The sequence below is a fragment of the Ceratotherium simum genome, chromosome 11 (assembly GCF_057802395.1).
Source record: "Ceratotherium simum simum isolate JZ-2026a chromosome 11, ASM5780239v1, whole genome shotgun sequence".
Taxonomy (NCBI): domain Eukaryota; kingdom Metazoa; phylum Chordata; class Mammalia; order Perissodactyla; family Rhinocerotidae; genus Ceratotherium; species Ceratotherium simum.
The window spans coordinates 59,079,792-59,099,038 of record NC_141910.1 but is presented as its reverse complement, the minus strand read 5'-3'; the positions used below and the strand labels follow the sequence as shown (position 1 = coordinate 59,099,038).

The window sequence follows — 19,247 nt, the reverse complement described above, 5'->3', positions numbered from 1 at the left end:
AGTCTGAGTTCTTTCCCTTAATGACTTAAGCAAATCCCCTTAAGTTTTCTGATTCATTATTCTGTCATCATCAAGTAAATGATAATGCCACCTACTCCATGTTCATTCATTCTATTCAGGACTATAGCTTCTTTTGTATATTCTTTTAGTTATCAAGTCCTTATTGATCACTTACTATATGGAAGTCACCGTGTTAGGGACAAGATAGATAAGGGCCTTTTTGTAATTTATATTCTAGTGGGAGAATATATACACATAACTAACTAAGTAAATAATTCAAGAGTGTGATAACTTATACGAAGGAAATAAAGAGGATCATGTGACAGAGAAAGGAAGAGATTAGGGTGGCCTGAGAAAAATGTCAGAGGAGGTGGCATTTAGCTAAGAGCCAAAAGATGAGAAGAAATCAACTTTGTAAAGATTTGAGGGAATAGAATAGTAGCACAGAAGAAGAACAGCTTCAAAGGCCCTCAAGCAATAAAGGAGCTTGCCTTTAAAAAACAGAAGAGGCGGGGCCAGCCTGGTGGCGTGATGGCTAAGTTTGCGCGCTCGGCTTCGGTAGCCTGGGGTTTGTGGGTTCAGACCCCAGGTGCAGACCTACATACCTACACATCAAGCCATGCTGTGGTGGCATCCCACATACAAAATAGAGGAAGACTGGCACAGGTGTTAGCTCAGGGACAATCCTGCCCACCAAAAAAATACAAAACCAGAAGAGTCCACAATGGCCAGTAACATGAAGATCCAACTTACAATAGAAATAAAAGTCGAAAATGAAATGCAAAATGTTTAAATGTCATTGCATACTTCACCACTTAAATGTCATGGCTTATGTTACACTTTATGAACCATAAACTAAACTTCCTGGATAGGAAACCACAAAGAAAATTAAAAGCGTCTTGTTTATGCAACTAAAATCACATATATTTATATATCTACAGGTGTAGGGATGTTCAAAAACATTCCAGTACAGAAAGGCAAGTAAAACATTTTATCAAAGAATATTAAAATGTGTTATAAACATACACGTGAACATACACACAGTCAGATGCCTGAGCAATGTATAACAGAAGCTGTGGTGGTCATCTCTAGATCTCAACTGCCAATAAACTCTAACTATTCAACATCGCAATTGTAGACTTATGCCTTCCAGTTAATCTTGTAGGGGACAAAAACTTCCATATACCAACTTATTGTGGCACAGCATCTATATAGAAGATTGTCACCTGGACAGAACTTTGGGCTTGTCTACGGAGCCTTGTCTGCTCCATCTCCAATCACTGTACTCACAACACAAGACACAGCAGACAATTCTATTATTCTCACATGACCACTTACGAATTATAACAATTCAATATGTTCTATAGTGAGTTCTCAAACTGCCTCCTTTTGCTCATTTCACTACTTAAAGAAATTCCAAGGATACTGTTACTTAGAAATTCTACAATGAAGGTTCACTGGAAAAGATGAAACTGAATTAAAAGTTCCTCAATCCGTAGATTCTAATAAATCACTCCTCATTATCATTACTAACTTAAAAGTGATGAATTAATTTTGCTAGCTGCAAAAGCAAAGTGATTTAAAATGAAATGTTATGTCAGTCTATCAGAGATGGACTAAACATGATGTCTACAGTGGCTTAACAGTCCTTGAAATATTGTCATCCTAATTTTCCCCACTGTATAAATAGACTAGGCCCCAAAATAAAACACAATTGTGAATCCCACAAACTAATGTGTGGCACCAGCCTACAGCTCGTGCATGAACTCTGAGGAAAAGGGCCCAGGGCAGCGATGCAAATAGACGGCAAACATAAGGGAACACTAGGAAACTAATGTAACCTAAAATGTCAAAGCACTATCAACAAGGAGACTATAAAACAACAAATGTTTTAATGTCCCCTTTCTCCGCAGTGTCTTCACTGAATGCTCCCTCCATCTCCTCACCATATCTTAAACCTGGTTCTCCCTTGTGGTGGACTTTCTTCCTTTGAAGCCTCTGCAGTAGAGATCTTACTATTCTCTAACACCTCAGACACCTCAGTGAGAGCAAAGACTTTGTAACGCAGTGTTCCCAGCATCTAGTATAAAGGAGTGAGTGAATGGACACCTCCGGGTAGGGAAGCAGAATGAGCTGTCTGCTCCACTGACTAGTTCATCTTTCTATAACAACCTCCCCTCCTCTAAGACTTAAGCCATCTACTTCCATCTGTCAACTTTTTAGTTATTCTACACATTCCCGGAAAACCTTGATCCTTAAATGATAGTTTCACTTGCCATTCCACGACTTAGGTGATTTCAAAATCCAAGTGGATTGATTGAGCCAACACCTTTGTCCCATAATTCATTACCTTGTTCAAATTCAAAGAACTTCACCTACATTAAATTTAAGCAAATAATTCCTATGGCCACACCCTATACCAGTAGTGTACATATTGCAATCCCCTCAAGGGCTTGTAAAACACAGATTGCCCCACCCCTAGAATTTCTAGTTCAGAAGGTCTGGGATAGAGCCCAAGAACCTGCACTTCTAACAAGTTCTCAGATGATACTGCTGGTCCCAACACCAACTTTAAGAACCACAGGCCACAGGCCTAGATCTTTTCATTACCTAAAAATGGTTAACATTCAAAGCATCCTAACTCTTATACCTCATCTCCAACTCAATATTCTGCCCTTTTAGACCTCACCCCCAATGCACCTGCAATTCAATCACAGTGCTGCATAAAAATCGATTTACTTGTTTTTGGTTGGTAATCCTTTCATTCTATATATCTGCTACTCTGAATGCTGACCACTTTCCTCAAGGTCCCTATCCACCCTTCACCATCCTTACCCTCAACAGATAACCTCAACTCTTAATCAACAGAGAAAATAGAGGTCAGGAGGTAGGAACTACTTTACTGCCCTCTGACATACCTTCACACTTCACCATTTCAGTAACCAACTTCACCTCCTTCCTTAAAGCCTCAGAAGAATACCCCTTCTCCAGTCCAAGATAATGTTTCTACTTATTTTCTCAATTCTATACTCTGCCATGGCCTCCAAATCTCTGGCCCATCAAATAGCACTTGTCACGCCTATAATTTCACACTCCCTCACTACTGGCAGAACATACACATTTTTAATTTTAATATATGTTGACAGATTGCTTTCCAAAAAAACTGTTACATTGTAGCAGAATACTGGAAGTTTATTTTCAGAAAAGGTTAAACCAAAAAGATTTTGGATCAGGAATCGAAGCCCAGCTGAGAACAGAAGTACCATACTGAGAAGAGGTTAGGTTAAGTGTTACTAAACTCCCAACCTCCTTTCCCTTGTTCAGCTCTGAACATTAGCAGACAGGCTTCCACTCCTCAACAGGATCCTGGAAGACTTCCTGAGAAAACTGAACAATCCAAGAAATAGACATAGATATTCAAAGTTGGAAACTCTCTAATGAAATGCTGGGTCCATCCCCAATCACCCTAAGGTGAGGATTACCTAGGGTGACCAACCATCTTCTTTTGCCCAGGACTATTGTGGTTTTAGTACCAAAACTCACATGTCCTGGAAAACCCCTCAGACCAGGATGGCTGGTCACCCTAGACACACCTGTGGACAAGCCCCACCTCTGAATACAAAGATTCCAATCAGTTTTTTGTGTCTTCCTTTTAAAAATGAATGGGTAGTCAAGGATTACCAAACATATGAGGAAAAACAAACACTAACACAACCAAACAGAAAAAGGAACACAGTAAAAACTCTAACAATGCAAGAAGCCAAAGAAAACGATATTGCACCCATGAAACAGGAGACTATAAAAAATGAAAAGAGAAAACAGAGCTCTTAGAATTGAATTCAAGTTTCTGGTTTAAAAGAGTCCATTAAAACCCAAATACAATGTATGGAAAACACCATACCACGGTACTTCCCTGTAAAATTTCAGAATCTTAGAACAAAGAAAAGATCTGAAAAGTTTTTTGTCGGGGGGGCGCAAGGAGCTTCACATATAAAAGATCAAAAATCAGAATGCTATCAAGACTTCTTGAAAGCAGCTGGGACCCCTGGAAAACAACGAAAATGCCCTCCAAACTCTAAGGGAAAATTATCCTCAATCTAGAAGTCTAAGACATTTTCTCACCTGCTAGATTTTTAAAAGATTTCTTCCTATGCACCTCTTCTTAGGAAGCTACCAGAAAATGTGCTCCACCAAAAACAAGGGGATAAACCAAGAAAGAAGAAAATATGGGATCCAGGAAACAAGGAACCTAACACAAGAAAGAAGTGAAAGGAATCCCCAGGACGGCCTGTGCAGCAAGCCTGGAGAACAACCATCCACACTAGAGCCAAAGAAGAGAGAGTTCTCGGAGGAACGTCTCCAAAAAAAAAAGAAACTGATTGATCACTCAAATGTATTGAGAGGATTTTTTTTCACTTCTAGAGAATAGTTTTAGGATAAATTAGTGATTAAAACATAGGAAACTAGGCAAATAAAAGAGATAATCATTAACCCAGGGAAAACAAACAAAAAAAAATATAAGAAAAGAACGACAATCATAATACCCTGTAGGCTTAGTTATATATAATATGATACATAATTACAGTTTCATTTTTAATCTTTAAGGCTGATAATATATTTATGTTCAAACTCACATTTAAAAAGTGCTTCAAATATCTCCAATCAAGCATTTACTCCAAACATTCTATTGACAGTCATCCAGGAGAAGTCATAAGCGACCCCGTTGCCAAATCCCAGAATAAGCAAACGTTCTACTGTCAACTTATAATCATCTTGAAATGAGGCAGAAAAAGTTATTTAGAAAACTGTTGAAAATGTTTGATAAAGTTCTAATTATTCTAAATATTGTTAAGAAATTTTAAAAAGCAGATTCCAAAACTATATGTATGGTACACTTCCAATTGTGATTAAATATATATATATATAATAGACAATATAATATATACAATATAAATGCATAAAGAAAAACACAAAGTCTAGCCACCAAAGTATTAACCGTGGTTGTCATCAATAGTTTGAGTGATCTTATTTCCTTCCATAATGTTTTCTCTATTTACCAAATTCTCTACGATGAACCCATAACAGTACTTTTAAAAATCAGAAATAGTTACAAGTATCTGTATGAAGTCTCCTCATCCACACTTTTAAACTTACCAGTAATAATGAAAATGAGCAGCTTAGGCTTGTTGGCACTTTGATCATTGAAGAGGTCAGTCCAGGGCCCACATTTTAGAACCTGGGTTTCAGCTCCACAACATAAAATGAATTCCTCACAGACAGGAATTTCTTCCTTGATTTCTGAGTCCATTTCTAAATAAGGGGAGAAAAACAACATGAAGAGTCACGAAAATGTAAAACCCTTAGAGTTTTCTCTCCTCCTACCACTTTACACTGACCTGCACTCAAGTCTGTATTGTCCTTGCATTTCCTCAGTGCCCTCACGTTTTTCTGCTCCTGTAACTTTGCTAATGTTTTATTCCTCGACTACTTCCGGAACGCTCTCTCACCTTGTGCAAGTTATCAATTGACTGCTTTGGCTCCAGATTCATCCTTCACTGCTTCCTCTGAAAAAATGGATCTGGGCCTTTAAAAAATTTTTCCTCTGCCAGCTGACAAGATGTTAAGCTTTGTCAGAGGAGTGTGCTGGAGAGACAGCGAGGGAGGAAGGGGTTTTCTTTCCTGGTTTCAATATACTCTCTCCGCAGGTTTCGGGAGCACTTAATTTTTTTTTTCCTCCCTCTGCTGCTCAGGCTGTGAATTTTCTCTACTGCAGTGATTTCCAACTGAGACAATTTGCTTCCAGAAGACATATGGCTATCAATAACTGGAGATAATTTTCATTGTCACAACTGGGGGATACTACTGGCATCTAGTGAGTAGAGGAGGCCAGGGATGCTACTAAACATCCTTCTTGCACAGGACAGCCCCCTACAACAAAGAATTGTTTAGCTCAAAAGGTCAATAGTGTCCAAGTTGGAAAACTCTGCTCTAGTGCTAGTGCCTGTAGGGAACAGCTTTCTCTAAGCATTTGGCCTGCTGCTACATGATTTCTCTTTCTCCAGCTTCCTACTCAGGCAGCAGCTACAAAGTAGCAAGAGTCCTAAAACAGGCTGTGTCCCAGTCCAGGCAGCTGTTCCCTGCATTGTCTCCTCAGCCCACACACAGTTTTTTTGTCCTCCTCTTAAAAACAAACAGGTAATCAAGGATTACCAAACATACCTCCAGCCAGACGCTGGAGGCACTGCCAAGTTGGCCTTTTAAAGAGCCAGCCACTTGACCTTTGTCCCAAACAGCAATCTGGAACTGCCCCACCCAACATAGCTCTAGGTTGCTACAGGGGGAGGCCTCTCCAACTTGCCATTCCAGTAGTACCCAAAGCAGTGCCCCAATTTTCTCTGTACCCACCCACCAGCCTCAATTCACCTGTGCCCCAAGGGGTGTTACTGCAGCCCTCCCAACACAGACACAACGCTCCAGGCCTCACACACCTGCAGCACCCTAACTGAATCTGCACACCCGCCCACCAGTCTTGGTTCACCTGCTGACACAGTGACTGTGAGCCAGTTTTAAGCCAGGCAACCTAGCAAATTACTCTACCATACAATAGGCTGCAACCACACCTTCCTCAAGGAGACCTAAACCCTCATTCCCAGTTTGTCCTTCCTTAGGCACTTTCCCTCAGCCCTAGGGTACCTTTTAGAGTTCTCTTTATATAGTAGCTTTACAGTTTCTCTTCTATCATAGCTTAATAATTCTTTATGTTAATCATGTAAATTACTATATGGTTTCTGTCTCTTGATTGGATCTAGACTGATATATCCCTCATGTGTCTACCCAAATTTTTCTCTTCAAATCTTTCCCATCTTAGACTCAGCTCAAATCCTACTTCCTACTTGAGGTCTTCCCTGAGCATCTCAAAGAAGGAAATCTCCTCTTCCTCTAACTCATAGTGCCCATCTTTATCACAAGTTGGCAGTGGTAAGCGTAGCCAACTAAACTTTACTATAATCTATACACTTGTTATTCATGTCATGCCACACACTATTTCTAAAATCTCTAAAGATTTCTAAAATCTCACTTCTCTAGACTGATGTTACGCTGCCTCTTCCATTTTCTTCATTTATGCCTTTATTACTTTCACTATTATTTAGTGGATTTAGAAAGGGAGAAGAAATAAACATATATATTCCCACCTCCATGTGTAACCAAAAGTCCAAAACTGATTTTCTTAAATAAAACTACTTAGAAAATGAAAAATTCTCACTTAAAAAGTGGAATTCCTCTCCATTCAAAATATATTGACTGACTAAATAAAGTATTATCTCAACTTTTCTTATGGATTGATTTTTAGTTTACTAATAAATGTCACTATAGCCCAATCTCTAAAACTATCACAAACAGTATATTTATAGAGGTCTTATGACATTTATAAAGTGTTAGAAACAATATTAGATTTAGCTTTTATACACAGTATTAAATGAGAAGAGTGAGAGAAGACACTGGCTAAACTTAATACTTACACCAGAAGAGAATCCAAAGTCATCAACTATATTCAACTCATACTTAACTTCAAGTAAATGACATCTTGGGAGTTTGATTAACCACAAATTTAATGAGAATTCAAGTAGATATGAAACTCAAACACAGTCTATAAAAATTGGAAAACAAACAAAAAAATAACTACTACTCTAAAACACCTCAAATAAAATACAACTGAGCAACATAGAATTAACATATATATTTATAAAGTTTCTTTTTACTTTATTTCACTCTTATGTTTCTGAATCTCCTATAGCCAAATAAAAAAAGCAAAGGAAAACTTAAGGTATGAGACGTTGAATTCTTCATTACCTAAGAATCCAACATAATTCAGTTCTGCAAACAAGTGTCAGATTAATAAGGGACAATGTGTTCTAATTATATGTTATTAAAGGCTGATGGCCCCATCTCCAGCCACAGCCTACAAGCAATCTTCAATGACATCAATTTTGATAAGTAGCAAGACTTAGGCTGGATAGAAACCAAGTGTGGATACAATTTGTACAGGTTAGGCAAGCCTTACTTACCTAGATATAGGTGTTCATCTGCTTATATTAATGAGTTTCTAATTTTATTTAGTAAAAGAATTTTTCCAATTAAATCTTATATAAACCTAGTCAATATATAAAATAGAAAAGCAGCATTTGATCAGCATAAACTTTAGAGGTTCAAATTTATAATATTTATTTATTATCAAGTCAGCCAATGAGAACAATAAGGCTGTATTAATGAACAAAAATATCTGAAAGTGGAGTTACAAATGAGTTTTATTCAGCTTTAGCATCCAAATAATGTCTGCATTTTATTTTGGCTACTCAGTAAGAATTCTGCTTCATTTATCCATGTAAGAACTGCAAAGAATAAAAGTTTTTTAAAAACTGGTGTTACAATGTCCAAATTCTCTTCAACTAAACTACATTACACTTGAAAGAGAGGGAGTGAGACAGTTTTCTTTCAAAGTTAACGTACTAACATATCTAACAATAACTTGTATTAGTTATCATATATATAAGGTGTATAAGAAACTCTTAAAACTTCTTCAAATGACAAAAACTTTATACATAATATTATCAAACGTAAGTGGTGGCTGTGTTATTGTCCCACAATTACACAGAGCAGAGCATACACTTCGCATGTGCCTGAGCCTTGCCAGGCAATTAATTAGTGCTATTTCTGGGCACTGGTACTAAACCTACTTGTTAAATATTTAGTGACTGGACAAGTGAAGATAAAGGCCCAGGGAAGAGATACAAAATTTGTAACTGTTATCAAAACACAATATAAAAAGTATAAATACACACAAAAATGGCAGTGGAAGCTTTATTTCAAGTTCTGTTTTTTTTTTTTTTTAATTAGCCTGCTAGCAAATATTAACATGCTGGTTATCTCTGTATATTAAGTGTTTGGTATATAACAGAGACAAGTCTGGGAGTTGTTTTAAATTAGAGGTTTTTTTTTTTTCCACTTTAAAATGTACATTCAAATTAAGTTTGATCCTGCTTTAGCAAGGAAGTGTAGCTTGTTTCAAAACAAGCTTCCATTGAAAACAATTTGAAAAGCCAGAGCAAATATTGAAAAAAAAAATGTTCAAAAAATCAGTAATCATTAAAAAAATGGTACAAGAATGTGTAATAAATTCATAAAAGAGGAAATAGAAAATAAAATTAATATAAAAATAAGAAGAAAGCAGAGAATAGAGAATAGGTATAACAAATAAAAAATAAACAGAAAATAATATATTTAAACTCAAATATATCAGTAATAAGTTAAATGTAAATAGACTAATTATTCTAATTAGATAAAGGCAAAGATGATCAGATTGGATAAAAATAAAATAAGTAACCATATGCTACTTATAAAAGATACACATTAAGAATAAGGATACATAAGGAATAAAAAGCAAAAGGATGGAAAATAATATACCACACAAATACTAATCAAAGGAAACATTGTGTGGCTATACTAAAATCAGATTTTAAAAGTAAACTTTAGAGGCCAGTCTGGTGGCGTAGTGGTTAAGTGTGCGCACTCTGCTTTGGTGGCCCAGGGTTCACAGGTTCCCATCTACACGCTGCTCATAAAAGTCTTGCTGTGGTGGCATCCCACATACAAAATAGAGGAAGACTGGCACAGATGTTAGCTCAGGGACAATCTTCCTCAAGCAAAAAGAGGAGATTGGCAACAGATGTTAGCTCAGGGCCAGTCTTGTTCACCAAAAAAAAAAAAAAAAGGTAAACTTTAAAGTAGGAAGTATGTGAGAGATAAACAGGGACATTTCATTATGATAAAAAGTCAATCTACCAGGAGACCATAACAATTCTAAATGAGCATATACCTAATATTTTAGCCTCCGAAGATATAAATTAAAAATTCACAGAAGTAAAAGGAGAAACAGATAAAACCACAATCATAGTGGAAGATTCTAACACACCTCTTAGTATCTGATAGAACAAGCAAAGGAAAAAAAATCAACAAAAATATAGAAGATTTGAATAACAATTAATATTCATGTTAACATACTTGACATATAGGTTTCCCCTGCTATTTGAAAGTAGAGCATTCCTATGAAAGCTTCATAAGCTGAAATGGCATAAGCACAAGCAATTATCATTAATTTATATGGGAAAAATTTTTAAGCATTCCCAAAGCCAAAAGATAACCAACCAAAATAACTGGAGATGGGGCCAGCCCTGTGGCTTTGCGGTTATGTGCGCGCCCTCCGCTACTGGCAGCCCAGGGTTCGGATCCCAGGCGCGCACCAACACACCACTTGTCGGGCCATGCTGAGGCGGCATCCCACATAGGGCAACTAGAAGGATGTGCAACTATGACATACAACTATCTGCTGGGGCTTTGGGGAGAAAAGGGGGAAAAAAAAAGGAGGAGGATTGGCAATAGATGTTAGCTCAGGGCTGGTCTTCCTCAGCAAAAAGAGGAGGATTGGCATGGTTGTTAGCTCAGGGCTGATCTTCCTCACAAAACCAAAGAAAAATAACTGGAGATGAAGCATAGATGCTCACAGACATGGTTCAAAAGCTATGGCGGATTGATGCTGAGATGCTGAGTGTAGCTCCCAGAGAAGGAGCTTGGCAGTGTCACTTTCTCTGCTTGGGATGACTGCTGCCTCCTAATAACGGCTGGCTGCAAAACAAATGCTGAAAGCTATTTTTGCTTTCTGCCCTTTTTTTTTGGTAAAAGTGAAAATCTTCTTTGGACTGCTTTCAGTTAGTAAAAATATGTATTAATGTAGGTACTAAACAGGCACTAAAGCGAAGTGGCGTAAAGCAAACTTTCGGATAGTGGGGGAAACCTGTACATAGAACTCTTTTGCAAATAACTGCAAAATGCACATCCTCTTCAACTGCACATGAAACATTTACCAAAAGTGACCATATACTGGGCCAGAAAGCAACTCTCAACAAATTTCAAAGAACTGAAATAATATAGAGTATGTTCTATAACCACAGTGGAATCAAGCTAAAAATAAATAACAAAAACAATAAGAAAATCCCCAAATTTTTGGAAATTAAGCAATGCACTTCTAAATAACTGATGAGTGAAAGAAGAAATCACAATGCAATTTAGAAATAATAATGAACTAAATAATGAAAATATGATGTATCAAAATGTATGGGATGCAGACAAAGGCAGGACTGCAGGAAAATTTAGTCTAAAAATGCTTTCTAAAATATTTTCCAAAATATTAGAAAAAAAGTCTGGAAATCAAGGATCTAACTACATATCTTAAAGAAAAACTACCTATCTTAGAAAAACTAAATGAATCCAAATAAAGAAAATAGAAAAAAGAAAATAATAAAGAATAGAAATTAATGGGATAGGAAAAAAGTTTACATTTCAGAGTATTAACAAAGCCAAAAGTTTGTTCTTTGAAAAGCCTATAAATAAATACACCCTTGAGAAGACTCATCAAGAAAAAGGGCACAAATAACCAATATCAGAAATGAAAAGAGGATATCACCCCAGCTTCTATGGACATTAAAAAGATAATAAAAGAATACTATGAAGAACTTTATGCCAATACATTTGATGCAGGCAAATTCCAAGACAAATAAACACAAAGAAGCTAGAAAAAACTTGACAGTCCTCTATCTACTATGGTCACTAAATCCATAATTCCTGGTCCAGATGAGTGTCAACACTTAAGGAAGAAATAATACCAATCTTACAGAGTTGTCCAGAGAATAGAAAAAGAGGGACCACTTACCAACTCATTTCATGAGGCCAGCAAGCCTTGATATCAATAACTGACAAGGACATTAAAAGAAAGGAAAACTATGGGCCAACTTCTCTCATGAACATAGATACAAAAACTCTATTCAAAATATTAGCAGAAAAATCCAGTGATATATAACAGGGTTATACACAACAACCAAATTGTGTATATATCAGAAATGGAAGGTTGTTTAAACATTCAAAATGTAAGCAATTTACCACACTGACAGAATAAACAAAAAAAACCATATAATCACTTCAACCAATACACAAAATACATTTGATAAAATCCAATACAGTGTCATGAAAAAATTCTTAAAAAAGGAGAAATAGAGGAATCTTCTTTTATGAAATATAAGTATCTATTAAAAAAAAACATACAGTAAACATTTTACTAAGGGTGAAATACTGAAAGCCCCTCTGAGTTTGAGATCAAGACAAAGAAGTCTGCTATCAACACTTCTACATTGTACTTGAGGTCCCAGCCAATACAATAAGACACAGAAAAGAAAGAAATGTGTGTGAATTGGATAGGAAGAAAAACATTGTTATTATTCACAAACAACAAGATTATATATATTATAAGGGTGTTCCAGTTATTCCTGCTGCATAACATACTACCCCAAAACTTAGTGGCTTAAAACAACCATTTTATTACATTCATGGATTCTGTCCGTCAGGAATTGAGAAAGGGCACAGCAAGGATAGCCTATCTCTAACCTGTAATGTCTGGGGCCTTAGGTGAGAAGACTCAACAGCTAGGTGTGATATGTTCACTGGGGGCAGGAGTTGTCTGAAAGTATCTTTAGTCATATATCCGATGACGGATGCTGCTGTCATTTTCATCTGGATGCCTCACTGATGTGTCAAACTTTACCTGTCAAAAATAAAAACCACCTTATTTCAAAAATCAACCCTACCAACCCTACATCCTGACTTCTCTGTTGCCCTATAGAGCACCATTATTTTCCCAGTCACCTAACTCAAAAGCTTCTTTGACAGCTCCTATTGTATTTGGGGAGAATATCCATAGGCAAGAAAAAAAGAAGCCAGCAAAAGAATGAAAAGGAACAATTAGAAATGGGCATGAATTAAGATAAAGTCATGTAAGCCACAGGAGAATGTTTCAAGAAAGTTAGGGGCTGGTAATGAAATTTTTAAAATATATAAATGTCAAAGAGTGAGAGAACTGAAGCAACAGTAAAAACTCACATTTTAAGAGTACTTTCTATAAACCAGAGCACTGTGCTAAATGCTTTATAAATATTATATCACTTAATCCTGATAAGAATCCTATGAGATGGGTACTATTATTTCCTCCCTCTACCCAAATAAAACATGTGAGGAGAAAACTGCCTGAAAGACATTCAAGAATTTGCCTAAGGTCACACAATTAGTAAGTTGGAATGTGGTAGAGCCAGAATTTGAACCCAGATGTCTGAACGACTCCAGAGCTCATGTTATTTGTTTAAAAAGTTTTACTTATATATATACATACATAATTTCATTTAAATGGATAAATGAGATATGTGCTGGGATTTTTTTAAATGGTCAATTATTTTTTAATCTTTTCCATCCTCATCTCTACCTCGCCTTCTCACCTCCATGAATAACACTCCTAAAGTTATATTTACTCAATATAAAGTCTTCCATATTCTTCTATAATCACACACAAATATATATTAGCATTCACATACATTTTAATAAATATGAGTTGTCAGTGTTTGATAAATAGGAGCACATTATACACAAATCTATGCATTTTGCTTTCAAACTTAATAACACATGAAAATCCTGCCAAGTCAAATAGTATAACTCTATTTCATTATTTTTAATGGTTCTATAATGTGGATACACCATAATTCATATGATCATCTCCCTGCTGACAGGCACTCAACTAGTTCCTAGTGTTCTGGAACAATGTTGCAAGAAGTACTCTTAAATCCCCATGTTCTTACATATATCCACCTATACCAGTTCTTTTGTTTCTAATGGCCAGACTCCCAAGTGTGGAATTACTCGGCTGAATTTTTTTTTTTTTTAAATAATTTTATTTATTTATTTTTTCCCCCAAAGCCTCAGTAGATAGTTGTATGTCATAGTTGCACATCCTTCTAGTTGCTGTATGTGGGACTCGGCCTCAGCATGGCCAGAGAAGCGGTGCGCCGGTGCGCGCCCGGGGTTCCGAACCTGGGCCGCCAGCAGTGGAGCGCGCGCACTTAACCGCTAAGCCACGGGGCCGGCCCTCAGTTGAATTTTAATAAGTGTTGCCAGATTGCTTTCCAAAAAGAGTATAAGAATCACATTTCCTCTAGCAATCTAGGAAAGTATCTTTCCCCCTACAATCCTATCAACAATAAGTAGTACCATTATTTTTAATTCTTGAAGTCTTAGGGTATAAAATATCTCACTCTTTAATTTGCATTTCTCTGACTACCAGTGTATTTGAACATCTTTTCATGTTTGCTGGCCTTTTGGACTTTCTTTTCTGTGAATTGTCTATTCATATCTTTTGCCCAGGTTCCAAGTGGGTTATTTATCTTTTTCTCATTGGTTTGTAAGAGAACTTTGCATACTGCTATTAACTCTTTTTTTTTTTTTTTTTTGGTGAGGAAGATCAGCCCTGAGCTAACATCCATGCCAATTCTCCTCTTTTTGCTGAGGAAGACCAGCCCTGAGCTAAGATCTATTGCCAATCCTCCTCCTTTTTTCCCCCTTTTTCTCCCAAAGCCCCAGTAGATAGTTGTATGTCATAGTTGCACACCCTTCTAGTTGCTGTATGTGGGACGCCACCTCAGCATGGCTGGACAAGCGGTGTGTCAGTGCGTGTGCGCGCCCGGGATCCGAACCTGGGCCGCCAGTAGCAGAGTGCGCACACTTAACTGCTAAGGCACGGGGCTTGCCCCTAACTCTTTTCTAAGCGCCTATATTTTACATATAGCTTTCTAGATGTTTATTTTAATTTTTTACACGTAAACCTTTAATCCACCTATATAAGGATCCAACTTGGTTTTCTTTCAATAGATAGCTACTTGTGCTAATACCATTTAATAAAGAAACCATCTTTTCCCCATTGAATTAAAATACAATCTCTTTCCTATATTAAATTTTCATACTTACTGGGAAAGAGCTTCTTAACCACAATGCTATACTGTCAGTGAATCTGGCAATTGGGTCCATGGTTAATTTTTAATTATTTGGTAAGGGTAGAAATCAAAGTGATAAAATCAAGGGTCAATATTACCTAAATCTCAAGCATAGCCACTGAAAGTTACCTGTTCTACTTAAAATCATCAGTGTTATTCAAGGGAAAAAGGGGGAAAGGAGGGAGCTTTATGAATCTGGAACTGTATCACAAAACTCCTTTAAAATTTTAATGAACAAATGTAAATTTTTCACTTAATTTTTGATTCCTGGTTTCTTTTTTCTAGAGTTTCAAAATTCCCACTCCACCTGCTAGTAAGATTATACAATTTGCCATTTAACAAGGCCTAAAATCCCTTCTTCATTTCCTTCCCCATTTCTCTTTTGTTAGATTTTCCAACAAGCAATTGCCTGGAACAAAGGGAGAAAATTTACACCTTTTTGCTTCTGCTAATTACACAGATAACTTTGCAGAGAAGGTTTAAAATCTTAAGTAAGATGACTAGTTTATACACACAAATAATCTAAAGGTATCATTATTTTTTGCCCCAAAATTACATGGATATTCAAAGTAGCTCTTCTTGAAGGATAAAATGAAATGCTTTTCAAAAAGTAAGAACCAAATGTAATTATAGAATTGAAAAGCATAATAAATTTTAAAAACTTGCTGGATGGGCTCAACAGTAGAGTTGAACTGACAGAATAGGATCATGAACTTGAACACGTATCAATAGAATTTACTCAACCTGAACAAGAAGAAAACAGACTAAAAAAAAAAAATGAGCAGAATCTCAGGGACTTGTAGGAAAATAACAAATGATCTAATATTCGTATAATCAGAGTCCCAGAGAAATAGGAGAAAGACTGTGGGCCTGAAAAATATTTAAAAAAATAATGGATGAAAACTTCTCTAATTTGGCAAAAGACATAACCTACAGATTCAAGAGGTTGAGTTAATCCCAAATAGGATAAAACCAAAGAAACACAAAACACATCATAGTCAAACTTCAGAAAACTAAAAACAAAGAAAAAAATCTTAAAAGCAGCCAGAGAGAAATGACATATTACCTACAGGGGAACAATAATTTGAATGTCAGCAGGTTTTTTAAACAAGGGATGCCAGGAAAAGGTGGCACATTTTTCAACTGCTGAAGGAAAATAACTGTCAATCCCAAATTCCATATCAGACAAAACTATCCTTCAAGAATGACGGAGAAATAAAGATATATGCAGATGAAGAAAAACTAAAGGAATCTGTCACTAACAGACTTATCCTTAGGAAGTTCTCTAAACAGAAAGGAATACGTGAATAAGATTTAACTTCAGAAAAGGAAGAACAATGGAAACGGTAAAAGCAGTGGTAAATATAACGGACTATCTTTCTTCCCAAGAGTTTCTTAAATCATAGTTGATGGTTGAAGCAAAAGTTACAGCATCATTTGATGTGGTGCTCAATGTATGTAGAGGGGATATAACAATTATATTTAAAAATGGAGAGGGTAAAAGTACCTAAATGTAAGTAAGGTTTCTGCACTTCACTTGAGGTAGTAAAATGTCAACACAAGTAGGCTGTGTGAGGTTATGCGTGTATACTATGTACATGTGTGTAATTGTTATACCTAGGGCAACCACTAAAAAGAAGTATACTGAGTGATACACTCAAAAACACTATAAATAAGTCAAATGGGATTCTAAAAAACATTCAAGTAACCTACCAGAAGGGAAGAAAAGAGAAACAGAAAAATGATAACAGAGGAAATAAACAGAGAACAAATAATAAAATGGCTGAATTGAGTCCTAACGCATCAATAATTATGTTAAATATAAATAGTCAAATTATACCAGTCAAAAGGCAGAGATTGGTAGAATGGATTTGAAAAGAAACATGACCCAACTATCTTTTGTTTACAAGAAATTCAATTCAAACATAACAACACTGGTAGTTTGAAAATGAAAGAATGGGAAAAGATATATCATGCCAATATTATGTTTTCTTAAAGCAACACTGGCTATATTCCTATCTGATAAAGTAGACTTCAGAGAAAACAAAATTACTGGACAAAGAGAGACATTTCATAATGATAAAAGGATTAATCCACCAAGAAGACGTCCTAAACATATAAGGCACTGAACAACAGACATTCAAAATACAGGAAGCAAACACCAATAGAGCTGAAAGGAGAAACAGAAAAATCCACAATTACAGTTAGAAACTCTCAGCAATGAAAAGAACTACTAGACAGACAATCAACAATGTATGGAAGAAATGAACACCACCATCAACCAACAGGATGTAACTGACATCCAACAACAGCAGAATACACATTCAAGCGCCCACCGAACATTCACCAAGATACACCATATCCTGGGTCATAAAGCAAATGTAAATTTAACAGAATTAAAATTATACAGCTTACGTCTTCTGACCATTATAGGATAAAGCTAGAAATCAATAGCAGAAAGACAACAGGCAAATCTCCAAATACCTGGAAACTAAAAAACACACTTCTAAGCAATGCATGGGTCAAAGAGGAAGTTTCAAAGGAAATTTTAAGAATACACAGAACTCAATGACAATGAAAATACAATATATCAAAATTTGTGAGATGCAATGAAAGAAATGCTGAGAGGGAAATTGATAGCACGACATGCTAACATTGGAAATGAGAAAAGGTCCCAAATCAATAATGAAGAAACTAGAAAAGGAAGAGCAAAATAAACTTAAAGCAAGCAGAATGAATAAAATGATAAATATCAGAGGAAAAAAACTAATAAAATTGAAAATACAGAAAAATCATTTAAATAAAAAGCTAGTTCTTTGAAAAAGAGCAATAAAGTCAATAAACCTCCACTGAAAAAGACAAAAAGAAGACACAAATTACTAATACCAGGAATGAAATAGGAGTTATCACTGAAGACCACACAGAATACTATTACCCTGATGCCAAAACCAGACACAGACAGTACCAAAAAAGAAAACTACACACCAATACCTCTCATATGTATACCTTAACAAAATATTGGCAAACAGTATGCAGCAATGTATAAAAGAATTATATACCACAACCAAGTGGGACCTATTCCAAGTATGTTCAACATTTGAAAATCAATCATTGTAATCCACCATATCAAGATGCTAAAGAAGAAAACACATATGATCTTATGAATTAACTAAATAGACACCATATTACCCAGCAATCGTACTCTTGGGCATTTATCCCAGAGAAATAAAAACATGTTCACACAAAAACCTTCACACAAAGGTTCACAGCAGTTCTATTTGTAATAGCCCCTAACTGGACACAACCCAACGTCCTTCAACAAGTGAATGGTTAAACAAACTGTGGTACAGCCATACCACAGAACACTATTCAGCAATAAAAAGGAACAAACTATAGACATACTCCATAATTTAGATGGATTTCAAAGGAATTACCTGAGTGAAGAAAGTCAATCTCAAAGAGTTACATACTATATGATTATATTTAGACTAAATTCTTGAAATAGACAAAGTTATAGAGATAGAGAACAGATTAGCGGTTGCCAGGGGCTACGGACTGGGGTGGGAGGAGATGGCTATGGCTATAAACGGGCAGCATGAGGAAACCCTGTGGTGATGGAACAGTCCTGTATCTTGATTATAGTGGTGGTTATATGAAGCTGTAGACCTGTATACACACAAACAAGTGCTTGTAAAACTGGTGAAATCTCAATAAACTCTGTAGCTCATATCAACGTCAATTTCCTGGTTTTAAAATGGTACTATAGCTATGCAAGATGTTACCACTGGGGGAGGTTAGGTACACGGGGACCTCCTGGTACTTTTTTTTTTTTTTTGCAATTTCCTGTGAATCTACAATTATTTCAAAATACAAAAGTTTTTTAAAACTCTAATTAGACATGTATTTATCTAACTACAATTGGAATAAGTTGAACGAAAGAGAAAAACTGGGAATCTTACCAAATAGCCACATGTAAGCTTCAAAATGTACAGCTGTAAGTTAACATACAACACAGATGCATAAACAGAAACTTTTTTACAGTCTGCTCTAAATACAGATCTTCCTCCACTTACAATCGAGGTCAAAGGTTCCCGATAAACCTACTGTAAGTTGACTATGTCGTTAAGTCGAAAATGCATTTAATAAACCTAATCTACTGAATATCACAGCTTAGCCTAGTCTACCTTAAATGTGCTCAGAACACTTACAGTTGGGCAAAATCATCTAACACAAAGCCTATTTTATAATAAAATTAGTGTTGAATATCTCATGTAATTTATTGAATATTGTATTGAAAGTGAAAAACAGGATGACTGTATGGGTACAGAT

The 19,247-nt window shown here is 36.1% G+C and overlaps 1 protein-coding gene across 2 annotated transcripts in view; it reads right to left on the bottom strand.

Annotated features, from left to right (window-relative positions):
- The window catches only part of LDAH (lipid droplet associated hydrolase), a 103,821-nt gene that overhangs the window by 81,790 nt on the left and 2,784 nt on the right, over positions 1–19,247 (bottom strand). For both annotated transcript variants that reach the window (XR_015553678.1, XM_014782152.2), the window contains exon 2: positions 5,155–5,310. Coding sequence is in view for 1 of the 2 variants with exons in the window: in XM_014782152.2 (XP_014637638.1) it covers positions 5,155–5,310 (156 nt within the window). In the remaining variant the exon portion in view is untranslated. The remainder of the gene's footprint in view (positions 1–5,154; positions 5,311–19,247) is intronic.